We start from the raw sequence: 20,643 nt of genomic DNA on the forward strand, positions 1-20,643 counted from the left end.
GTGACACATCATAGTAAATTTTACATTGTACATGTTGGTATTTAGAAAGGACACATATTGATTGAGTTGGTCAATGGACCCGGACCAAAAGCAGATCACATCATCAATATACCTCCCCCAGTACACGATGTGATTGGTCCAGGGGGAGGCATCTCTGTTCCAAGCATGCTCCCTCTTAAACCATCCCATGAAGAGGCATGCGTAAGAGGGAGCAAACTTGGAACCCATCGCCGTTCCGTGTATTTGCTGAAACCATTGATCATCAAATAGAAAGAAGTTATTGTCAAGGATGATATTGATCATAGAAACAATCATCTCATTGTAGTCATAAAAGCTTGCATCATCTCTATCTAGAAAGGATTGGATAGCTCTGATACCAAAGTTCTTATTAATGCAGGTATATAAACTCTCTACGTCTAGAGTTACAAACATAAGGTCCTCAGACCAGTCAAAGTCTTTAAATTTCATTAAGATGTCCTTACTGTCCCTAACAAACGATGGTAGATTGGGGACATATTTTTGTAGTTTTAAGTCAACAAATTGTGACATTTTCTCCGTCGGTGATCCCACCCCAGAGATGATTGGTCTGCCCGGTGGAAATTGCCCACCCTTATGAACCTTTGGCAGTACATAAATACATGGAAAGCTTGGACAGTTGACCCACATAAAACGACATTCATCCTCATTAAGAAGACCAGACTCCCTCCATTCCAACAGTTTGGCATTGATCTTCATAGTACTTAGGGGAATAGGATTATCCTTAATCTTCCGATAATACAACTCATTACCAAGCTGATTTGCTATCTCCTGCATATAATCTTCGTGGTTCATTAGAACAATATTCCCACCTTTATCGGCTTCTCTTATAACGATACTTGTATGCTTGTTCAACCTTTTAAGAGCCGATCTTTCTGCCACCGTGATATTACTAGCTGATTTGGGAATAAATCTTCGAGGAGTTTCCATGTTGTAAAGGTCCTCTGTGACCTTATCATGAAAATCATCGATATTGTGATGATAAGAATGTGTGGGTATAAATTTCGATTGAGGACGAAGTCCACTATCAGTACTTGCACTGCGACAGATGTCAAGATCCTCAAGGACTGTGGTGATATTTACCTCATTTTCGGGGTTCAGAGAAAGTAGACAATGTATATCACGAACTTCACGTATGGTGTGTGTTCCAACACTCTGAGTACCCTTATTACCCCCAGGGTCATGAGGTCTGTTCGCAAAAAAATCCTTGAGTTTCAATATCCTAGTAAATTTAAAAAGGTCAATATGTATGTTTGCAAAGTCACCCCCTTGTGTAGGGCAGAAATTAAGACCCTTACTCAATATGTTCTTTTCGTCATTATCCAAGATTTTATTTGAAAGGTTTACGATCTTTAAATCCGTATTCACATTCTGACAAGTCATAGAATCCCCTGTAGTTCCAAGTCCACCCCTAGCTATTTCTTCAATTTGGGCACTGCACCTGATTTGCTTATCAAGCCTCCCCTTTTGTCTATTCTTTGATCGCCTCCCTCCCCGCCTCGTTTTGTTTGATCTCTTTTCTGTTGGAGGCGGTTGCTTATTCTGAGGTTGGCCAGTTCTTTTTGAAAGGACGAAGCCCCCTCTTCTAAAGGGACGTCTGGTAATACATGACTTGATATAGAGCTACCAAGTGAAGACAGAGACAGGTTGCTGTTAGAACCTGTTTCCTCACTTTCATCTCTGTTTTCCCTTGTTCTCTTCTTGGTTACATCCTCAGTTCCTTGCAATAAAGTTTGTATATCTGGTTCCCAGTAGAGCATAAGTACGGCCTGCTCTGGACGTGTTTTTGCACCATCAAAAATTTGTACATTGACTTTGAAATTGATGTGCTCAACATTGGTCAGCCGTACCTTCCTTTTGTTCATATTTTATTGGGTCCATGACAATAAATTAGGAGGGTCTTTGAGGGTATAGGTAGGCCATCCTCTGTGGCTTTGAACGCACACTACGCTGAGACTTCTTTAGGATAGGAGGGTTTAGACCTCTTTGCCTTACATTCAATGCTTCATTCTCGTTGTATGGCTTCATGCTGTGCAATACTTTAATTTAGAAACTTCTACTAAGGTTTCTTGCTGCACCTTTCTCTTTATTGTATGGATCTAATTGAACTTAAGTTAGCATCTTAGTGTAGTTTAATTGGGGAATTAGAAATCTTCATGCATCATAGACAGGAGGATCAGACTCTTCAATCTTTTCATTCTGCTGTGTTTCTGTTTTTTTGTACCATCGCTACTGAGGCTCTCATTGGTTATTTACTGTTGAGAATACATTTTGTTCGTAGAGTTGAAAGTCCTTTGATAATTCTGTATTGCTATGCAATGTTTCTGTGACAGATTTATATTACTGGCTTTGAATTTATAATAAATCCACGTTTAACCAGACTTTCTGATCTGGATCTTTACTGTGTAGGCAAATGGGTTGCACTCTATTTATGAATTAATTGAAACCTCCTTTATACCTCAAGCTCCCTAAAAAGATCAGAGTCGAAGGGGACAAAACGGGCCCAAATCCCCTCTGCTGGAGCAATAGGATAAACATACATATGCAATGTTTGTAACAGTCCTTTAGAAATATTTCCTTTTAGTATTACCAGATGAGCCAATGATTGACATTAAAACTATAGCGATGTGCACAGATCATATAACTCCTGGATGAGGCGATTAGCTTAAGTTCTAGAAGAAGGGTTGTCAGTCTCTAGCTTGTCTGACTCCAGAGGCCAGTCTGTGCAGACAGCTCTACTTCGCTGCCCAGGCGCAGCTCCAGGATGCGGCCTACCTGCTCCTGTGACCTTCATTAAGCCAGGGCCTTTCTTAAAACTTTATCCCATAAAGGGATCTATTCTGTCCAAGGATGTTCTGTGGCCTCTGTGGATCAAGCCTGGAACAGAAGGTCAGCATAGACCATGTCAGTACAGTGGGCACACTACTCGGTAATACTCAGCCCTGCCTTGATGGGGGAGGAGGGAATCATGCATACTGAGTTCTGCACCAATAACCCCATCAGATTTCCGAAGCCCAAGTTATAAAGACAATCTGGTCATCAGGGATAAAGATGCAGTCTATCAGTGACACAATAGGCAACTCCAGTTATGGTCTTATAGTGTCCCCTCAGAAAGGGCCACACTTCCACACAAAGTAACAGAAATTCACCACCTGATGACACTGACACCACTGACACCACTCAATTCCACTGCTTGCTTTTCTCCATGACAGGTTTTCAAGTTGAAATGCTGCTGCTAAGTTGACTACAGTAGCCCTGTTGTAGTTGGAAGAACCGAGGGGAAAGAAAATTAAGGATGGGTGCTGGGTGGATTGTTTAAAATGAATCTTGGCCCCTCTTGGACCCATCCAGTCTATTGCTTTTTTGCTAGTGCTTTTCTAGGCAGAGAACAGCCATATGCAAATAACTCCTATTCTTGCTCAAGTCTAGCCTGAAATTCTAGACCACACCCCTCTGATGAGATCACAGTCAACCCCTGACATGCGCCTGCTTTCCTGAGCCTCATTAGGTATAGGTTGAGTTATATGGCACAGTGAGGCACAGGACTGTAGTATGGGCAAACCTGTCTCATTTCACTGAGAAAAACTCAATAAATCATGTTTCAAATGCTTCTATTAATCTCACTGAGAGGTACTTGCTCTGTACTGCATTCCAGTTCTTTGGTGCTCACATTGCCACTATAGACAGGGACAAATATATGCAAACCAGCCTCGGGCCCTCCCCAAAAGGGACAGTGCAGCCCAAATTGCTAATACTTGGCCCCTCTGAACAGGAACACAAGCAACCTCAAACCGATGTTGGCATTTTTTGGCCCCATGTTAACATGTGGCATCCACTATTACCATACTAATGTGGCCTTCTCTATCACACCTCTCATGACTGTGTTTAAATATAACATTTAGTAGTAACGCCATTCTGCTCAAACTCTGGCAATATTTCCTGCGGTCCCTACCTCCAATTTACTGGAGCTGAAGCATTATAAACGCACCTGCTCTCCGGGGTCCAGTTGGAAATATCTGTTTCCATCTATGTCCATTGCCTCTACCTTGCTCCAGTGCTTTGTTCCTCTGGGTAGCTAGGGTGAAAACTAAATTGATTAAATGGCAACTGTGTTACAGATTAATTTCCCTGTTATTAGTTAATACTTAACCATGTATAGCACACGGCACAACTGATAGACATTAAGGACGTGCAAATAAAACGTCATGCCTGCACAATTCAGATCAGGTGTCTGGGTTTGGACAATCAGCTTATGAGATGTTCACTTCTTCTTTCCTCAACCTGAATTAATCGTCAGACAGGTATTTACAGTGCTTAATATGAGCCTGTGGTTTCCGGTGCTCAGCACCAGCACTTAATTGTCAACACTGGCACATATGACAGCCTGACACATGGTGGCGCTGTTTGTGTAATTTGGAGATGAGCACACCAAAAGTTGTTATTAGTTCAATATACATTGAAAAGGACTAATAAATGCCGCTCAAGCTAATCTTATAGCTTTGGGGGCCTGGAATAGTCACCCCTGTAGGAGTGTGATGGCTAATAGTTGGGTTGTTACTGGCACTGGCTGCACTGGTGGGGGCAACGGGTGGTGTAAGCTGCAGTGGCCTCCTAACGAGGGCTCTGGCACTAATTATATTTTATACAAATTAAGCACTTTAGAACACTTTAATAATGACTGATGGTGGCCTTTATGCATAAAGCAGCACTTTTTAGGTCTTGCGCCTAGCTTTGCAGTGCGCAGCGCTGCTCGCGCAGCGAGAGACCTGATGTAGGGGGTTTGAAAACAGACCTAGGAATTGCACACGATTCCTTTTGGGCCACGCTATTGGCCTTTGCGTGCGTCTTTTTATGAAAGACAGCACGTAATTGGCCAAAGGCGGGCGCATTGCTCCGCCCATGGCCTATTTGTGTCTGTTCCGTGCACCTCCGTCATGTGGTTTCAATTATCGTGCCCAGACACGGGCGCGAAAATTGAAACCACATGTCTTGCTGTGGCGTGCACACCACTCGTCTTTTGTTACACAGGCTTCAGGTGAGTGAGCCCCCCACATATGCTGCAGATGGATTTCTTTCTGAAAACAGTAAGGGGAGCATTTGATGTGAACATAGACTACTCATTTGTAGTTTCAGTACCTGTTGTCCGAAATACGTCATTGCTTTTCCAGGGTGTTTCCTCTTTGACATTTTGGGCACTCATTGAATGCGGATTGAAGTGCTCACTGTAGTACTAGTTTTGTCGGTTCCCCACGCCCCGGTGTTCCCAGCCATACCGGCCCCCACACCACCCTCGGCCCCATCCTCGTCCGCCACTCTGCAGGAGGCCCTAGAAAGCAGCGGGCGCATTATCAAAAGACATGTGCAGAAGGAACGCACGTCCCCCAACTGTCAGAGATGCTTATTAAATGTGTGAAGAATAATAATCCACATTTGATTTCACATGTGTATACTGACACGAGGCTGCTTAAATTGAAACCAGCTTGCTATGATGTTCTAAAGCGTGTTTCCATGGCTTCTGTTAACTAGGCTTCAGTTGGACGTTGAAGCTATCTTGCTCAAAATAGTCTCTGTATAATAATGATTATCCGCTGCCTATTTCGCTACTGTATGTAGAAAATCAAAATGGGTTTGTTATTTCCGAATAACACTGTTCTCGATGAAAGGGTCTCTAGAGTGTGCTCACTAATCTAATATATTCCCAAGGTTCTTCCGCTTGCAGATGGTTCATTGTTGTTTATGTAACTAGTTTGTTCTGACACCTTTAGATGACATTAGGTCAGAAGTTCAAAATCAATAACCATGTTGTGGGATTAGAATCTGGGTTATGTCACATCTAATGAAGAGTAAAATGATTTGTTGAACAATGATCATACCACTGTATATAAATATTTGAATTTGGGGGAGAGACAGAACTTTTTGATGACTTCCCTGCAAGTTCCCTCAGTAGTGGGATTGTGGAGGGCAACTTTTGAATAGCATTTTACTCACTACTGTGTATGGTGTGATGCCAGTATTTGACATAGTTTCAGTTGACTTGGCTATTACTATTATTAATGCAATACCTGGTGCTGTTGTTGTGCCCATCTGCGCCTCTGCTGAAGCCGCTGTAGTGCCTGCCGGTGTCCACTCCGCTGTCCCGATTGTTATCAGCTGCTGCAGTGCCTGCCGGTGTCCACTCCGCTGTCCCTATTGTTATCAGCTGCTGCAGTGCCTGCCGGTGTCCACTGCGCTGTCCCTGTTGTTGTCAGCTGCTGCAGTGTCTACTATTTTCTTATTTATCTGACAACGCAGATTTCTACCAGTAATGAGGTACCTAGGATCGTTGGCGGTAGAAGTGTTTTTTATAGATTTATTGTTAAACCTACCTTTTACCAGTGTCTGTTTACTGCATTGTAAGTTTTATCCTTAGCTGAGTGAAGTATTTGTTACTGTGCTCACATTGGTACAAATACATTACTTCAGCATTTATTAAAGTTTGAGCTGTTGGTGTTCAAAATGACAATGTTTTTACTGTTGCTTTTTTTATTTTTATTTGCATAGCGTTATTGTCAATGGTATAACAAGCCAAAAGTTAAAAACATTGTCATTTTGAACGCCAACATCTCTAACTTCAACAAATGCGAGACCTATTGCATTGCAAATGCTTGTTTCTATTTCACATGACATACTCTTTAACAATGCTTTCTGTGTCCCCCTTGCATGCAGGTCCCGCGTGCGATCTGCACTGAGCACTGCCAGCCTGGGTACCGAAAAGCCCCTCGGGAGGGGCAGCCAGTGTGCTGCTATGACTGTCTTCCATGTTCCTTAGGGGAATTCAGCAATGAGAGCGGTGGGTGGCATGGAGCAGATGGCACGAAGGAAGCTTGGCTTCACCTGACCAGTGTTTCTGATTAGCTTATGTGTCACCAGCAGAGAGAAGATTGGTGTCCTGCATCCTGTGATAGCAAAAGGAACTTTAAGCCAGACCATTTTATATTAAATAAAACAAACAAAATCGTTTCTTGTGTCACTGGGGTTTCACCCTCCAGGATCTTATACGTCCATGTCAAGTCCTGCACTAAGGATAACATGTATACCTTTACCGCGCACACACTTTACTCTACAATATGATCCTTCATAAGTGATTACACACATACCATTGGCCCCACATTTTAATCTTGTGTAAGAGAGTGCATGCATTCCATGACACTACATTCTGATTCCACAGAGGTGATTTAATGCATCTCCTTGCCACTGACATTCAATATTCTTAATATGAGATGAATAGTTCCTCTTGATATTATATTCAGATCACATGAAAGAGATTGTAAAGATGTTCCATTTTACCCCAGCATTAGGTACTGCATGAACACCAATGAAGCTACATGCCAGTCTTGACACTGCATTTCAGCCATATATGAGAGATTACATGGCACTATTAGCACAACATTCTGGTGTTCCCTTAGAGTTTGCATGGATTTAACAATTCATGTTTATTTTGTAGAACTGATTTAATGTGCACTAGTGGCACTAAATACCTGTCTTGTATGACAATCTACGTGTACACTATTGTTTGTTTCAGTGTAATTTTGCATAGGGTGTGCTGACTACCCTTGAAGCATCAGTGCATACGGGATTGATTGCATATCACTGACACTGCAGATCAATTCATCTTGCATCAGGGTTTGCATAGCAAACTGTGAAACTATATTACAATCACACACAAGGAGTTGCACTATATCCTACCATAGCATAAGTGGTAGTATGCATACCCTTGGTACTACTTGTCAGTCCAGCTTATTGAATAGAAGACTGCAGGCACATCTGTGCTACTGCAGATTTAATTATGTATAAGACTTTGCATGCACAGCCTTAAAGTAACATTTCATTTTTGCATATGTTGTTGTGGGCATACCACTGACACTCTATTTCAGTCGGTCATGCATAAGTGATTACATGCATGCCCTTGACACTGATTGGCATAGGGGTACTCCGTCACAAATTAAATCTGATTTAAATGTGGTGCAATATATTTGGACCATGGCAAAAACGACTCAGTCTCCGCCATGGCCGAACTTCTCCGACAACTCGACAGAGTAAGGGCTGTCTCAGAATTGGCTATATGTCCGGTCACCTAATTTAGACATAGGCGTGAGCTAGCCACTGTGAGGAATCCATTCTATGGAGAGTAACAAATCCAATTGAGAAGTTGCATTATTCAAAGGGAATTATACAGAGGGATTTAGCTGGTGATGCATACCCCCTACACACTAAGTGAACCCCGGCTGGGGTCTACAGTAGTATGAAACTCATATCGATGTTGATACTTGACAGTACCCAAACTGTGTGTACCTTACTATATTGTTTAAAGGCTGTCTCTTGGTTTGTTACTTCTTTAGTCCTGAGGAAGACACAGTATGATTACTAACACATGATCATAGGGTCGAAACGCCAACAGCAGAGTTTTATGTCCTACGTCAGTTATCCTAATATATAAAATGAAGAAATAAGGATAACCTGAACTTTAAACTTTGCACATCATACATTATATGATTTCATTGTCTCAAGTGTTATGTGTGTGAACACTGGTAATATTTCATTTTCACTATGTATGTTTTTGTGATTTACTGTATGTTTTTTATTTGTTATAGGCAGCTGAATATCAAAAAACAAAACAAATGATTTTTAACATGTGAAGAAAGAGCTAAAAACTGCTTTTTGTTGTGTTTGTGGTTTTCTGTTTGCTGGATTCATCTTTCAGAAGTAAGTTACTATTTTTCCTCGAAGGGCTCATTTTGTAACTCTTTGGGATTAATTTTGAGTGGTCAACTTTTTTTACAATTCTTGGTAAAGAATTGTGTCATCCGACAGAACTCATTGTAGCTTATAATTGTATACCCAGGTTCTGAGGGACACAGGGGAACCCCATTATATGTAATGGCCTCATTAAGTTTGGCAGACATATGGACATGTTTTACTCCCCGTCACCACTAGGCAAACCCTGGTGGTAATTGGTAGCATAAAGCTAATAACATGACCCCCTGACTATGAAAGATAACTCCCATGAAGAACATTGTTTTTGGGGGAAAAAACTTAAAGGCTTGACATATGGACCCTCTGGTTGATGGAGCCGCCTGTCTAACTTTCAGTGTATTTCCATGAACCGCCATGACTGCGGTTCCTGGAAATGCTAGATATGTCTTCTGGCCAGACTGACATTTCTGAATACGACGGGTCGACGTACTTGCAGCAAGCCGCTCATGAATTAAACTGCCATGCTGACAGATAATACTCCTTTTACCTTGATACATACAGGCCCTAAATGGCACTATTACAGTAAAAATTGCAATCATACTGTTGACACTACAGTTCAGTCTTGCATAAAGGTCTGCATGCATAATCTTCACACCACATTTCAGATTTACATGAAGGAACACATTGTGGGCACGTTTGTGCACTAAACATGTATTTCCATTTATTACATGTGTGAAGAATAATATTCCACATTTGATTTCACATGTGTATACTGACACCAGGCTGCTTAGATTGAAACCAGCTTGCTATAATGTTCTGAAGAGCGTTTCCATGGCTTCTGTTAACTAGGCTTCAGTCAGAGGTGGAAGCTACCTTGCTCAAAATGGTCTCCGTATAATAATGATTATCCGCTGCCTATTTCTTTACTGCATGTAGCCAATCAAAATGCGTTTGTTTATTTCCGAATAACACTGTTCTCGAAGAAAGGGTCTCTAGAGTGTGCTCACTAATCTAATATATTCCCAAGGTTCTTCCGCTTGCAGACGGTTCATTGTTGTTTATGTAACTAGTTTGTTCTGACACCTTTAGATGACATTAGGTCAGAAGTTCAAAATCAATAACCATGATGTGGGATTAGAATCTGGGTTATGTGACATCTAATGAAGAGTAAAATGATTTGTTGAACAATAATCATACCACTGTGACTGCAGAAACTGTACTTTCCTATGCAAGAAAACTGTATATAAATCTTTGAATTTTGGGGAGAGACAGAACTTTTGGATGACTTCCCTGTTCTAGGCAAGCGGCCCGATTTCTTAATGATTTTGCTGCACATTTGAGATTTAGCCTATTAGTGATTTTGGCAATTCTTCTCTTTGTTCTTTTACAGAGAGCCTTCATGGCAATAATATTATGCGTCTTTAAGGGATTTTCTGCATTTGCATTTTTCATACCCTTGGGATTTTTTGGAATAAAACTTGATTGTTTTTCTAGTTCCATACCAGAGCTCACTTATTCAGTCAGTCATTTCTTAACTGATTTGTACCTTATTTTAGGAGACAATGTCTCATGAAATTGAGGTTAACACCGTCCCTGATCCACTCACTACGTGGGCATGCTTTTGAGGTGTAATATTTTAGGGGTACAGAGCACCCACAACATGCATACTGTTATAATTAAATTTCAACAGTAATACAGGCTCAACTTACATTGCAAATTGAAATTATACCCTTGAAAAGTCTCACTGCTTTCTAACGTATATAAGAGATTGCATACATACCCTTGGGAATACAATTTAGCCTTGCGTAAAAGATTGCAAGTCTACCATTTGAACTACATTGCAATTGTGCATGCCAATAACTTACCCGAAACTAAAAGGCCATAACTTGGACTCCAAATTGTGTGCCACTTTTTCTGAATATGAAAAACTTGTAAGCAGAGCTGGGGTTATCGAAATGCAGTAAAGTTAGTAAATAAGGCCTGTCTCACAATTCATATGAACAAGCCTCTGAACCAAACACAAGAGATATTTAATATTTTATATATGTTTGTTAAAGAAGTATGACAAATAAGTAGGACAATCTGCAACAGTTTTTGTAATATCCATACAAAATCTAGAAATTGTTTTAGCTTGTGGTAATTAAAGAAGGTGCTTTATTGCTGTCATCTTCTTTTAAATGTGATTTCTTAATATTATATAGACATTAATTTGACAAATCAAATAATGAAGACATTTCTAAACCTCCAGTGTTAAATGCCTCACTCAAAGCCTCCAAGTAGTATTACATAGTTTTGGGGGACTTCTTTAAGGGTAGGATCACTAACATCTAAGAATCCATCATAAGCAACTCTGCCTGATCTCCTCTTGACCAGGTTGCACCCCTAGCTCCAGCTGCCTACTCAGGCTTTAAACTCATGTCGAAAGAGGGAGTCACATGGCTGGCCAAGGACACCAAAGCCTCTGATCTCCCAGAGGAATTGTACCCAGCTGCACGCATAAAGGAAGCTCTCCCATTCCTCACAGTTAGTGTTACAGCTCCAAGTGGTACAGTTCCTAACACTTTAAAACATTCAATGATCACTCTACTTCCTTAAGAAGCTTACAACAGACCCATATTTGCTAGCCTACTTCCTCCCTATCTCACACATTCCATGCGTAAGCGACATCATGGCAAAATAAGTCACCACGCAATTCCAAGAGCATGTGGAACAGAACCACATTTGTAATGACTGGCAATTTGGGTTCAGATCTTTTAGAAAGTTTGTGTTTCCAAAAACCACAGAAGAACTTCTCATCTTCCTTGATAGTGGACAGCAAGCAGCTCTGACCACCTTCCACCATTTATCTGTTTATGGCCCCGTTGATCACATCTTATTACTGCGCAGGCTTAAGTTGTGCGCAGGAGTCTCATGCAAAGCCATTGATTGGATTCACCCGTTTCATCCCAGCCAGATTCAACAAATACATATAGGTTCCCTCTTATCCTCCAGCAGAGTCCATCGTGGATCTCCTGTGGTCTCCCTCCTCTTCAGTTTCTCCCTGCTTCCCTTGATGTGAGTTCTTGGCCATATCAGGTCAAATGGAATATGCGCCTCAGTGGTATGCAGAATCACAGCTGTTTGGAGATCAATGCTGAGGACCACACAAGCATTGGAAAGAGCATAGACCCTGTCTGTTTCTGAATGAAGGAAACTTACTTTTGTGTTAACAGCCCAAAACTGGAAGTGCTAATCATAGAAGGGTGGGCTTAGAAATGCCACCTTTAAACCAGCCTTTCAACCTGGACTCCCATCCACCCTCCTGCCAGGAGATAAGACACTTAGGTATAGTGTTCAATTTCAACCTGATCTTTACCCCTCTAATGAAAGTAGGGGTCTATTAAACCCATGTCAAACTCTCCCTCCAGCAGGAAATCCTCCCGTTCTTCCAGAGTGAGCGCTGCATGGAAGTGATACAGGAGCTTGTCCTGACCTGACTGAATGACAATGATGTAGTCTACACCGACCTCCCCAAAATCTCATCATCAGACTGCAAAATGTACAGAATCCTGACAGCCAACATGTGCCTCAACATAAAGCAACTAGATCGCTTACCACTGGCTTCAGGCTAGGTTCAAGATCAGCTTCAAAGCACTATGTACGATGCACAAGATGTACAGGGTAAAAGGTCAAAAACTGGAACTGAGCTGCACTCCAGCCAGGAACCTACACTCAGCCACAAATCATCTGATCCAACAACATCCCTTTAAAAGACTAAAGTGTGGAGGAAACTACTTGAAGATCCAGAAACTTGAAGGCTTTGATCTCAATTCTAAAGAGAAGCTTCTGTGTTTCAGTTCAGAAACCTAAGCCTGTGTGGAGTTCGCGTAGCAGTGCTACGGGGAACTCTGCAAAGTTTCAAAAAAACTCCATCGTGCTATGAGGAGTTCTGCGAGCAAGTGGAGTGTTTTTGGTGAGTTTTGTAATTTATTTTTTAGCTTTCTTACTTCCTTATTACTACTCAGTCCTTCATTCTTTTTCCCCGTTTCTTTTTTTCTGTCTTCCTTCCCCCAACACCCATGGCAGATAAGGGCGCACCAAGGAGTGACCGCCTCTCTTGCGGAAGGCTGCACCAGGCAGGGGTGCAGCCCCATGCCCTGTTTTCCGAGGTGGAGGTGGCAGGGCTGTTTTTTTATGTCCAGCACCACCTCCCCACCAGCCTGGCTGCAGGCGTCAGACCTGGATCCGGGTACAGGATGTGGGAGCTCCAGCAGCGCTGGGCGAGGGTGCGCCAGGCAGTTTACTGCTGCTCTTGGGTCTTGCGCACACATCAGCAGTTGGTGCACCAATGGTCCGATATCCTGGACTGAGAGCAGGACCTGCTAGGATTTGAGGTTGCGGGGCTAGGTGATTAATTATTAATATGATTATTTTTTATTATTACTTGTGTGTTTTATGCTATAGCTAATATTGTTCCGCCAAATAATAGCAGGCATGCTGATTACATGCAGGGAAGTTAAATTTTCAAATACTATGTAATAATCTGTTATTCTAAACAGGTCCTTAGCTTACTTGGTGCTACCCACCTAACCTAGGTTTTGAATCGTACTTGTTGCCAATCGTTTAGGCTGATGTGATTAGTGATGATTATGTAAGACGTTCTATAATTAGTTATTTGGAATTTCGTAACCGCATGGTGCATGCCAATGCCACATGGACGGTGTAGGGATGTTTGTAAACAACAACATCCATTTTTCAATGGAAGCTTGTGCTGCAGGCTTTTTTCGCCTGCCACACAAGCTTCAATTGACAAATGGAGGTTTGTGACCGCCCTATGGTCTATGGGCGATCGCATCGATTCGTATTAGACTAGTGCGGTCGCCATGACCGCGACGCCGACCTAAGGTCATGCGGTTTCAGAACCGCAATGGCGTCCGCCTGACATCATTGTAATTATTATAATAAGGCCTTTAGTGATTAAGCGTCAAGTCAAGCCCGTCAAAGGGGGTTGACTTGAGACTGAGAGATTGCAAATGAGATTTGAGAAGAAGCAAACATCATGATTTGTTGCAATTTATTATTAGTAATTCCAAAATGCAGTTTCCTAAATTTGGAATAGGAGTGGACTAGGTAGGTTTGGGGAATTTTGAATAGGATAGAGCGGTCCGTGATATTCTATTACTGGTTGATCTGATTTAGAAAAGTTCAATGTTATTGCGATTGCCTTTGACTATCAAATACATTTTGGGGAGATATTATTTATTACCACTAAACTTTTTTTGTCTTATGTTTTAAATCAGCATCCAGGGGCAAGAAGAGGGCTGCGGTGGGTGAGGGTCCGGGAGGTCCGAGCCGGACCCCTACTGTCTGACCGAGCGAGTACGATGCGCACGTATGCTGTCGGACTCGGTTCGGTCGGACTCCCATAGAAGTCAATGGTAGCCGGTCATACGACGCGTACATGGGCTCCCATTGACTGAATGGATACGTCTCAAACAAGTGTGCCCCCTACCGTGGGTACGCTGCGGTGCTATCTGCGCTGTACATACCTGTGTGGGGGAGACCCATGGGTCTCCCCCTGTGTGCGAGTCGTATGGCTGCGGGTGTCGGGGGGTCCGACACGGACCCCCAAAGTCCGACTCCGGGAGCTTTTGCGAGCCAGACACTCAAGCTAGCACAGGCTGTCCGACGCGTGCATCACACTGGCTCGGTCGTGAATCGCATCCATTGCACGCTACGGTTAGCTGACGACCGAGACATACGGAACGGTTTGGACCCGGAAACGACTCGGTCGGTTAATTTCATGTAGCTCGCATCGTACTGGCTCACTCGTACAGCTGTACGAGTCAGGCGGAAAACACGTGTACGGCTCGTAGTTTTTCCGGCCAGATCGCGTTCAGTGCCCTTCCGACCCGGATCGGAATCGGCCCCTCAGTGTTGCCTTTGCCGCGGCCAGTTTTAAAAGTCTGCTGATAGTGTAAACGAAATAGTGATGCGGTACCCTCCCTTGTCCTACTACTCTCTCCTCCTAGTCTCTGCAGTCTACTCTGCTTCTACTATATAATATTATTAAACCCTAAGGACTCGGAGGAGGTGGGGGGTGAATTACCATTGTATAGAATGATTGCCATTCAAGAATGATCAATCAACCACAGTTCACTTCTCTTACCTGATTAGATGAAGCGAGGGCTCCATGGTTTGCTAAGGTGCCATCATGGTGGTGGTAGTCAGAGCAGCATGCATTGCTAGCGATATTGAAGGCAAACTCATCAGAACTGAAGCAAGGTTCCACTTCCTCCTAGGCGAACAAGAAATGTAGGATAAGGACTCAGAGAGTGGGGACTATTCATCGAAAGGGAAGATAACAAACTGAAATAAAAAATATATAGGTTAATTCCGTTATTATTATATGCAAGCTTTAAGACAGTCGTCAGAAATTGGACTACTAGAACAGACTCAGTCTCAGACACAAGAAGAGAGTATGATAAGCAATGAAAAATTGAATTAATCGGAACAATGTTCAGCTACTACGAACTGTACTAAGTCGACAAGCTTAACCGGCTTAGACGCAAATGAATACAGTGCCTGAATGATGATGCTGGCAATGAGATGTTCCTCTGAAAAAATATATCATACACTATGCTGGCTGGGGAGGATATTGTATAATATATACTGCCAGCGTGGGCTATATGAGCTTAGATAAAAATAAGATTCTCCTCACCCTGCACTGAGTTGTGTTGCTTTCACCACATCCGCCCCACCAAGTGTGTGATCAATTAATGGTGTAAACCATTATTAAGTCACACCTCAATAAATCACACAGCCTAGGGAAAGAGGGTTAGGGGTTTGGTTGGGAAGGGGGATTGAGGAAAAGGTTTTATAAAGACAAACACTACACATGGACAACACTCATCTTGGCAGCCGAAGATCATAAATCTGTTATGGGAGGAAAAGGAAATAAATGCATGATGATGAGTGGTATTAGACAAGTACAGGGAAGTATATCAATTATGCAATTGTATGTCTTCCCCCAGAGTAACCCCCTTTACATTCATTATATTTATGTTCTGTTGTACCGTGCTTAAAAAGATAGCAAATACAATTAAATGATCTGTAGGAGTAAAAAGCAAACATAAACAACACAAATCATCATAGTGATTGAAGAGAAAAAAAAGATACTGTATAAATTGGGTGCCTGGCGGATGCTGTTTGGTATGGTAAGTGTGAGTTGTTTTTCCAGTATGGCGCAGAGTATAGGGCCTGTAGATGGAAAAACAAATAGGATATTGAAAAATCAAGGAGAAAACAAAACGTTAAACTGCATAAGGAGGAGTGCAACAAGAAGATTTTCAGAGACAGCATGGCTAAATCAGACTCTGTTTACGGCAGTTATCTACAACAACAGGCCACCCTCACCAAAACTCCACTTAGCTTTGGATTCAAGCCAGACAGAACTGAGCACACATACATAGTATATACAGCAACATAGCATTTTCCAAATGAAGTAAAAAATCAATGCACCGCTGCCAGTCACACCACACTCACCGCCCACCACCACTACACAGACATGTAGGTCTGGTCTTTGTTGTTGTTTACCTTTAGGCCACTTCAAAGTCATAATCACTCATCCAAAGCAGTTGGTTTCAGTGAATTTGAAAAAAATGTATCTTCTTCTGGTGGCACGCCTTGAGTTTTTCCATCAGTCATCTCTGATCCTCCTGACCTGACTCTGACTGGAAGTATGGTGGTCATGGTGTCCAACTTCGAATCCGTACCAACAGTGTCCAACTCCTGAGTGAGTCCTCCAGACTCGTCTACTACCAACTCAAAATGCAATGGATCAGCCTGTAGTAGTACAATTTTGTTATTGAACAACAAGAAGGGAAGATTGACAGTGTCGACCCGCATTTTTTTGCACTGCAATCCTTAGAAAATGAATTGTTTATTGCATCTGTTATTGCCTTTCTAAAAAATGTTTTTAATTTTCGGAAATCTATTATAATGTGATTCCTAATTATGTATTTTCTTGGCACTGAAATTATTTTTAATTGTGAAATGTATTGTGCTTTTATGGCTATTTCTCATGGTAACCGAATAAAGATATTTGAATTGAATTGAATTGACTTGTGTCACTTTGTAGAATAGACATTCACAATAAACAACAATCACTCACCGTGCAATGCATGCCATCATTTACCTGTTCTTCCGTGGCAGTACCTCTAGGTTAGGAAAGAATAGATAGATAGTCAGGGCCCAGGGTTGGAGGCAGGTACACGTTGTTTGAATTCTATATCCAATGTCTGGCTTGAGAGAAATCGCTTTTGGGTGAGTCAGGAGTGGACTTTACTTCTTCATTGACTGCACACAATTGCAACTCTGATCCGGCAATAACAAGAGTAAGACGGTTGGATGGATTTGTGAACCAGAAAGACAGGCACAAATAAAAACAAATAAATAATAAAGAAAATAATGTTCCTTAGCTATATCTTTTTTTTGGGGGGGGGGCGTCAAAGAAGGAAAGTAAGTGGAAATTGAAAGAGCCTAAATGTCAGGAAAGTAGAGCTCATCCTCAACCTCTGGTGGTTCGCCCAGAAGTAGATCACCTAACACACTATTTCCATGACCTGAATTGCCGTCATCTTACTGCTGTGCTACTTCAGGTATGGTGTAATCCGGTGGTATAAAGTGCTGATTCATTTTGATCATGGTTAACCTCTTCACGTTTTGGGGCTAGAGACTGGTTTTTCTCAATGTCAGAAAGGCACCAGCACTGAAAACACACTCAGAAGAGACTCTTGCAACAGGGCAAGCCAGATAGTTTATCGCCAACCTGCTGAGCACCGGCCATTGGCGCCTTTTCCCATACCAATACAGCAATGGGTTTTGATCAAAGTAGACCTCTGTTGGGTCATCCAGATAGCCCTGGACCATCCGCTCAATGCTCAGGGGCTGTTCCACTTTGCTCGGCCTCTTTTGCCTTTGCCTCAGCACAGGACCTAAGCCCTTGCTTTAGAAACCATTCCTGTGCCGATTTTAGGGACGATGCCCCTGTTGTTATTATTGATTTTGTTCTTGATGTTGTTGGTGGTTTTGGCTGCTGTGAGCCAACTGCACCGCCCTCAGATGTTGTTAGGCTCAATGCATTTTTTTTATTGCAGTACTCTCTTGCCTGGGACCTCTTGGTGAATCAGCCTGACTCCTGTGCCATTGCGATGTTACTGATGATGATGTGAGTGGTACCACTGCACTGCTGGGGACAGGGCTGCTTTGTGTAACATAGAAAATGTCTCCCTCTACGCGTTCAACCGTGATCGGATCTTCTTCTTCATCCCCTCCACCAATAACATGTGCAGTTTTTTGGCCACTATGGTGCGCCTCTTACTGGATCAAATGTAGGCCTGGGCGATGAATTCTGCTCAGTTTGAGGAGTTTTCTGCATGCCCACTCCGTGGAGCACGCGGAGTGCATAAAACTCGGCTTTTCGATGGGCAGCGGAGTTTTTTCCCTGGTCGTGATTGCGTACGGTAAGTTCGCGAGCGCGAGCTGCCACTCGGGTAGAATTTCTACCCGAGCTGCAGTAATACCAGCACAAACTGCAGTTCGCACTGCACTCTGCCACTCGCTGAACTTCGCTGAGAATTTTTGTAACTTCGCGGAGTTCCGTATAGCAAAACTCCGCGAACTACGACCAGGCCTGATCAAGTGGTGTTTTCTCAGATGAGTTGTTTGGCCTCCGGTACCATAGTTTGTACCAAGATTACCCAGACTAACACCTTGTCTACAAGTGGAGCATAAAGCAATGTTCACCTCCTTCCTGCTAACCGAAGAGAAGTCCCAAGCTGGGGAGGACAACTTTCTGGCGCTGCAGGTGTCACTTGCAATGTCAGATGAACTGGTAGGTGGGAGTGAAGTTTGACTCTCTGCAGTACCTACTTCTACTGAAGGGGTTGTGATGGATGTAGGTCGCTGCCAGCGAAATATGGAAGCTGGAGGTGGTGTTGTCATCTGCGTTGGTGGTATCCGTACGACATCCCTCACATTAATTCGGGATGGGGTAATATCAGTCTCCACTGGGCGAGACTAATGTTCATGATGACTGGCTTGTCATCATCATCCTCCTCTTCTACATCTACCGCAATAACTCTAAGGCTTTCTGGAACCTTCTTTTTCCCTAGCCTTGTTTCGTGAGGGTGGCGTGTCTCCAACTCAGACTGAGGCGAGATCCAAGTGGTGTCTAGATCATCAGAAGGGGGGCTTGGAGAAAAGTTGATGGACTAACCCTCCTTTTCCTTGCTGGTTATCTGGAAGACAACAGATCTAGTGAAAGAGTGGCTTGCTTTTCTTCTTCTTCCTCTGCAGGAAGCTCGATATCCTGAACTGCCACTACTTTGGGAGGAACAACTACTATTGGGGGTTGTTGCAGCTGCTGTTTCCCACTTATCTGAGTTTCCTGCATTGATTGGGTAATACTTTGTGATAACGATTAGTCAATTTCAACATCAATGCTTGTCAGCGTTGACCTCTTGATTAGACTGGCTGCCTCTGCGACAGACATGGGTTTGGGCCTAGGTTGATGGTGTGGGTCTACTGATGTGCGGGTGCTGCTAACAGCTTGCTCCCAGTACACCGCAGCTGCAATTTTTGGTTTCCCAAAAAAGGTCTTGGCGACATATTGGTCTTGGTAAGTGGCAGTGCCTTCTTCTCACTGGCAACTTTTTTGGTACTGAACCTGGTACCTTTCTTTGGGGCCATCTTGAAGATGTTAGCAACACGCAGTGGCACAAGTTGTAGAGATGTCTGTGGTCACACGTCCCGTGACGTCGTGCACAGCAGGACTTCTGTCTGGCAGTACAATGGGTGATGTAATCTCCTCCTCTTTTGTGCACCTAAAAGAAGCAAGAAGAACATCAGTGAAACGTGGCATTCAGTGTTGTGGTTCAATTACTACTAGTACAAACAAACAAATATAATATATAACTTAGTGTGTGTTATTGATATTATTACATTTATTACCTCAGTTATAAAAAAAATAACAATACAGGGTAGCCATTTGTGAGACTTTGACAATAAAAAGGACTTTCATGGTTGGTGTTATTGTATACAGTACACTCAGGAAGGATAGGAAAGAAGAAGAACAACAACAAAAATACAAATGTAACGGACCAGGTTTCGCATTGTGCATTACGTGGGATTTAGTATTCAGGGAGCTGCAGATGACAAGGGATAGAAGCAAAAAGCCAAGAGGAACAAAGGAAAGATATGCAGGCCTAATGCAGAAGCACACTGGCTGCCTTTATAAAATGGCTGCCAGCCACATGGCCAGGCCACACAACAAGAAAGGGAAGACAGACAATACAGGCCTATGGCAAAAGCACTTAGTCAGAAAGAACCCCCTTTGGGTAAATACCAATGTATAAACCATAAACAGGGGAATAACGAAATCAGATAGCAGATTCAAATAAAAATGGTACAAATTTAATCAAATGAATAAGCAAATATATATGCGTTTCAGTATACAATGTTTACCTTTGACATCAAACAGGTAAACTGTAGGGCGTACATATATAAATAGACCTTTTTTAATATGAGCTGCTGTAGTTTAGATTTTTTAAATATGGGCTGTTGTAGCCTTATAAAAGGATCTTTTTTAGTTACATCAGATGCAGGATGCCGTTGAATTCCTTTAATTTTAGCGCAATTGGAAACAACGGCGATAGTTTGTTCCTGGCGGGAAATGTGTGAGCTATATGTCGGATGTGGGAATTATTATTATTTTTATAAGATCACAGCTTTCTGTAACTATTTTGCGTAACCATTTTGTGTCATATTGCCCAGTGCTTAAACTGTCATGATTGTCATCTTTTAGAAATCGGAAGTGGATTACCAAATTTGAAA

At 42.5% G+C, this 20,643-nt stretch overlaps 1 protein-coding gene across 1 annotated transcript in view; it reads left to right on the forward strand.

The window, feature by feature from the left end:
- The first annotated feature begins 2,886 nt into the window (after window positions 1-2,886).
- LOC146822188 (vomeronasal type-2 receptor 26-like) overlaps window positions 2,887-20,643 on the forward strand; it is a 72,220-nt gene continuing 54,463 nt past the window's right edge. The window contains exons 1-2 of the mRNA XM_085609979.1: window positions 2,887-2,925; window positions 6,742-6,865. Coding sequence (XP_085466105.1) covers window positions 2,887-2,925; window positions 6,742-6,865 — 163 coding nt within the window. The remainder of the gene's footprint in view (window positions 2,926-6,741; window positions 6,866-20,643) is intronic.

The sequence above is a fragment of the Triturus cristatus genome, chromosome 6 (assembly GCF_964204655.1).
Source record: "Triturus cristatus chromosome 6, aTriCri1.1, whole genome shotgun sequence".
In the NCBI taxonomy this organism is placed as follows: Eukaryota; Metazoa; Chordata; class Amphibia; order Caudata; family Salamandridae; genus Triturus; species Triturus cristatus.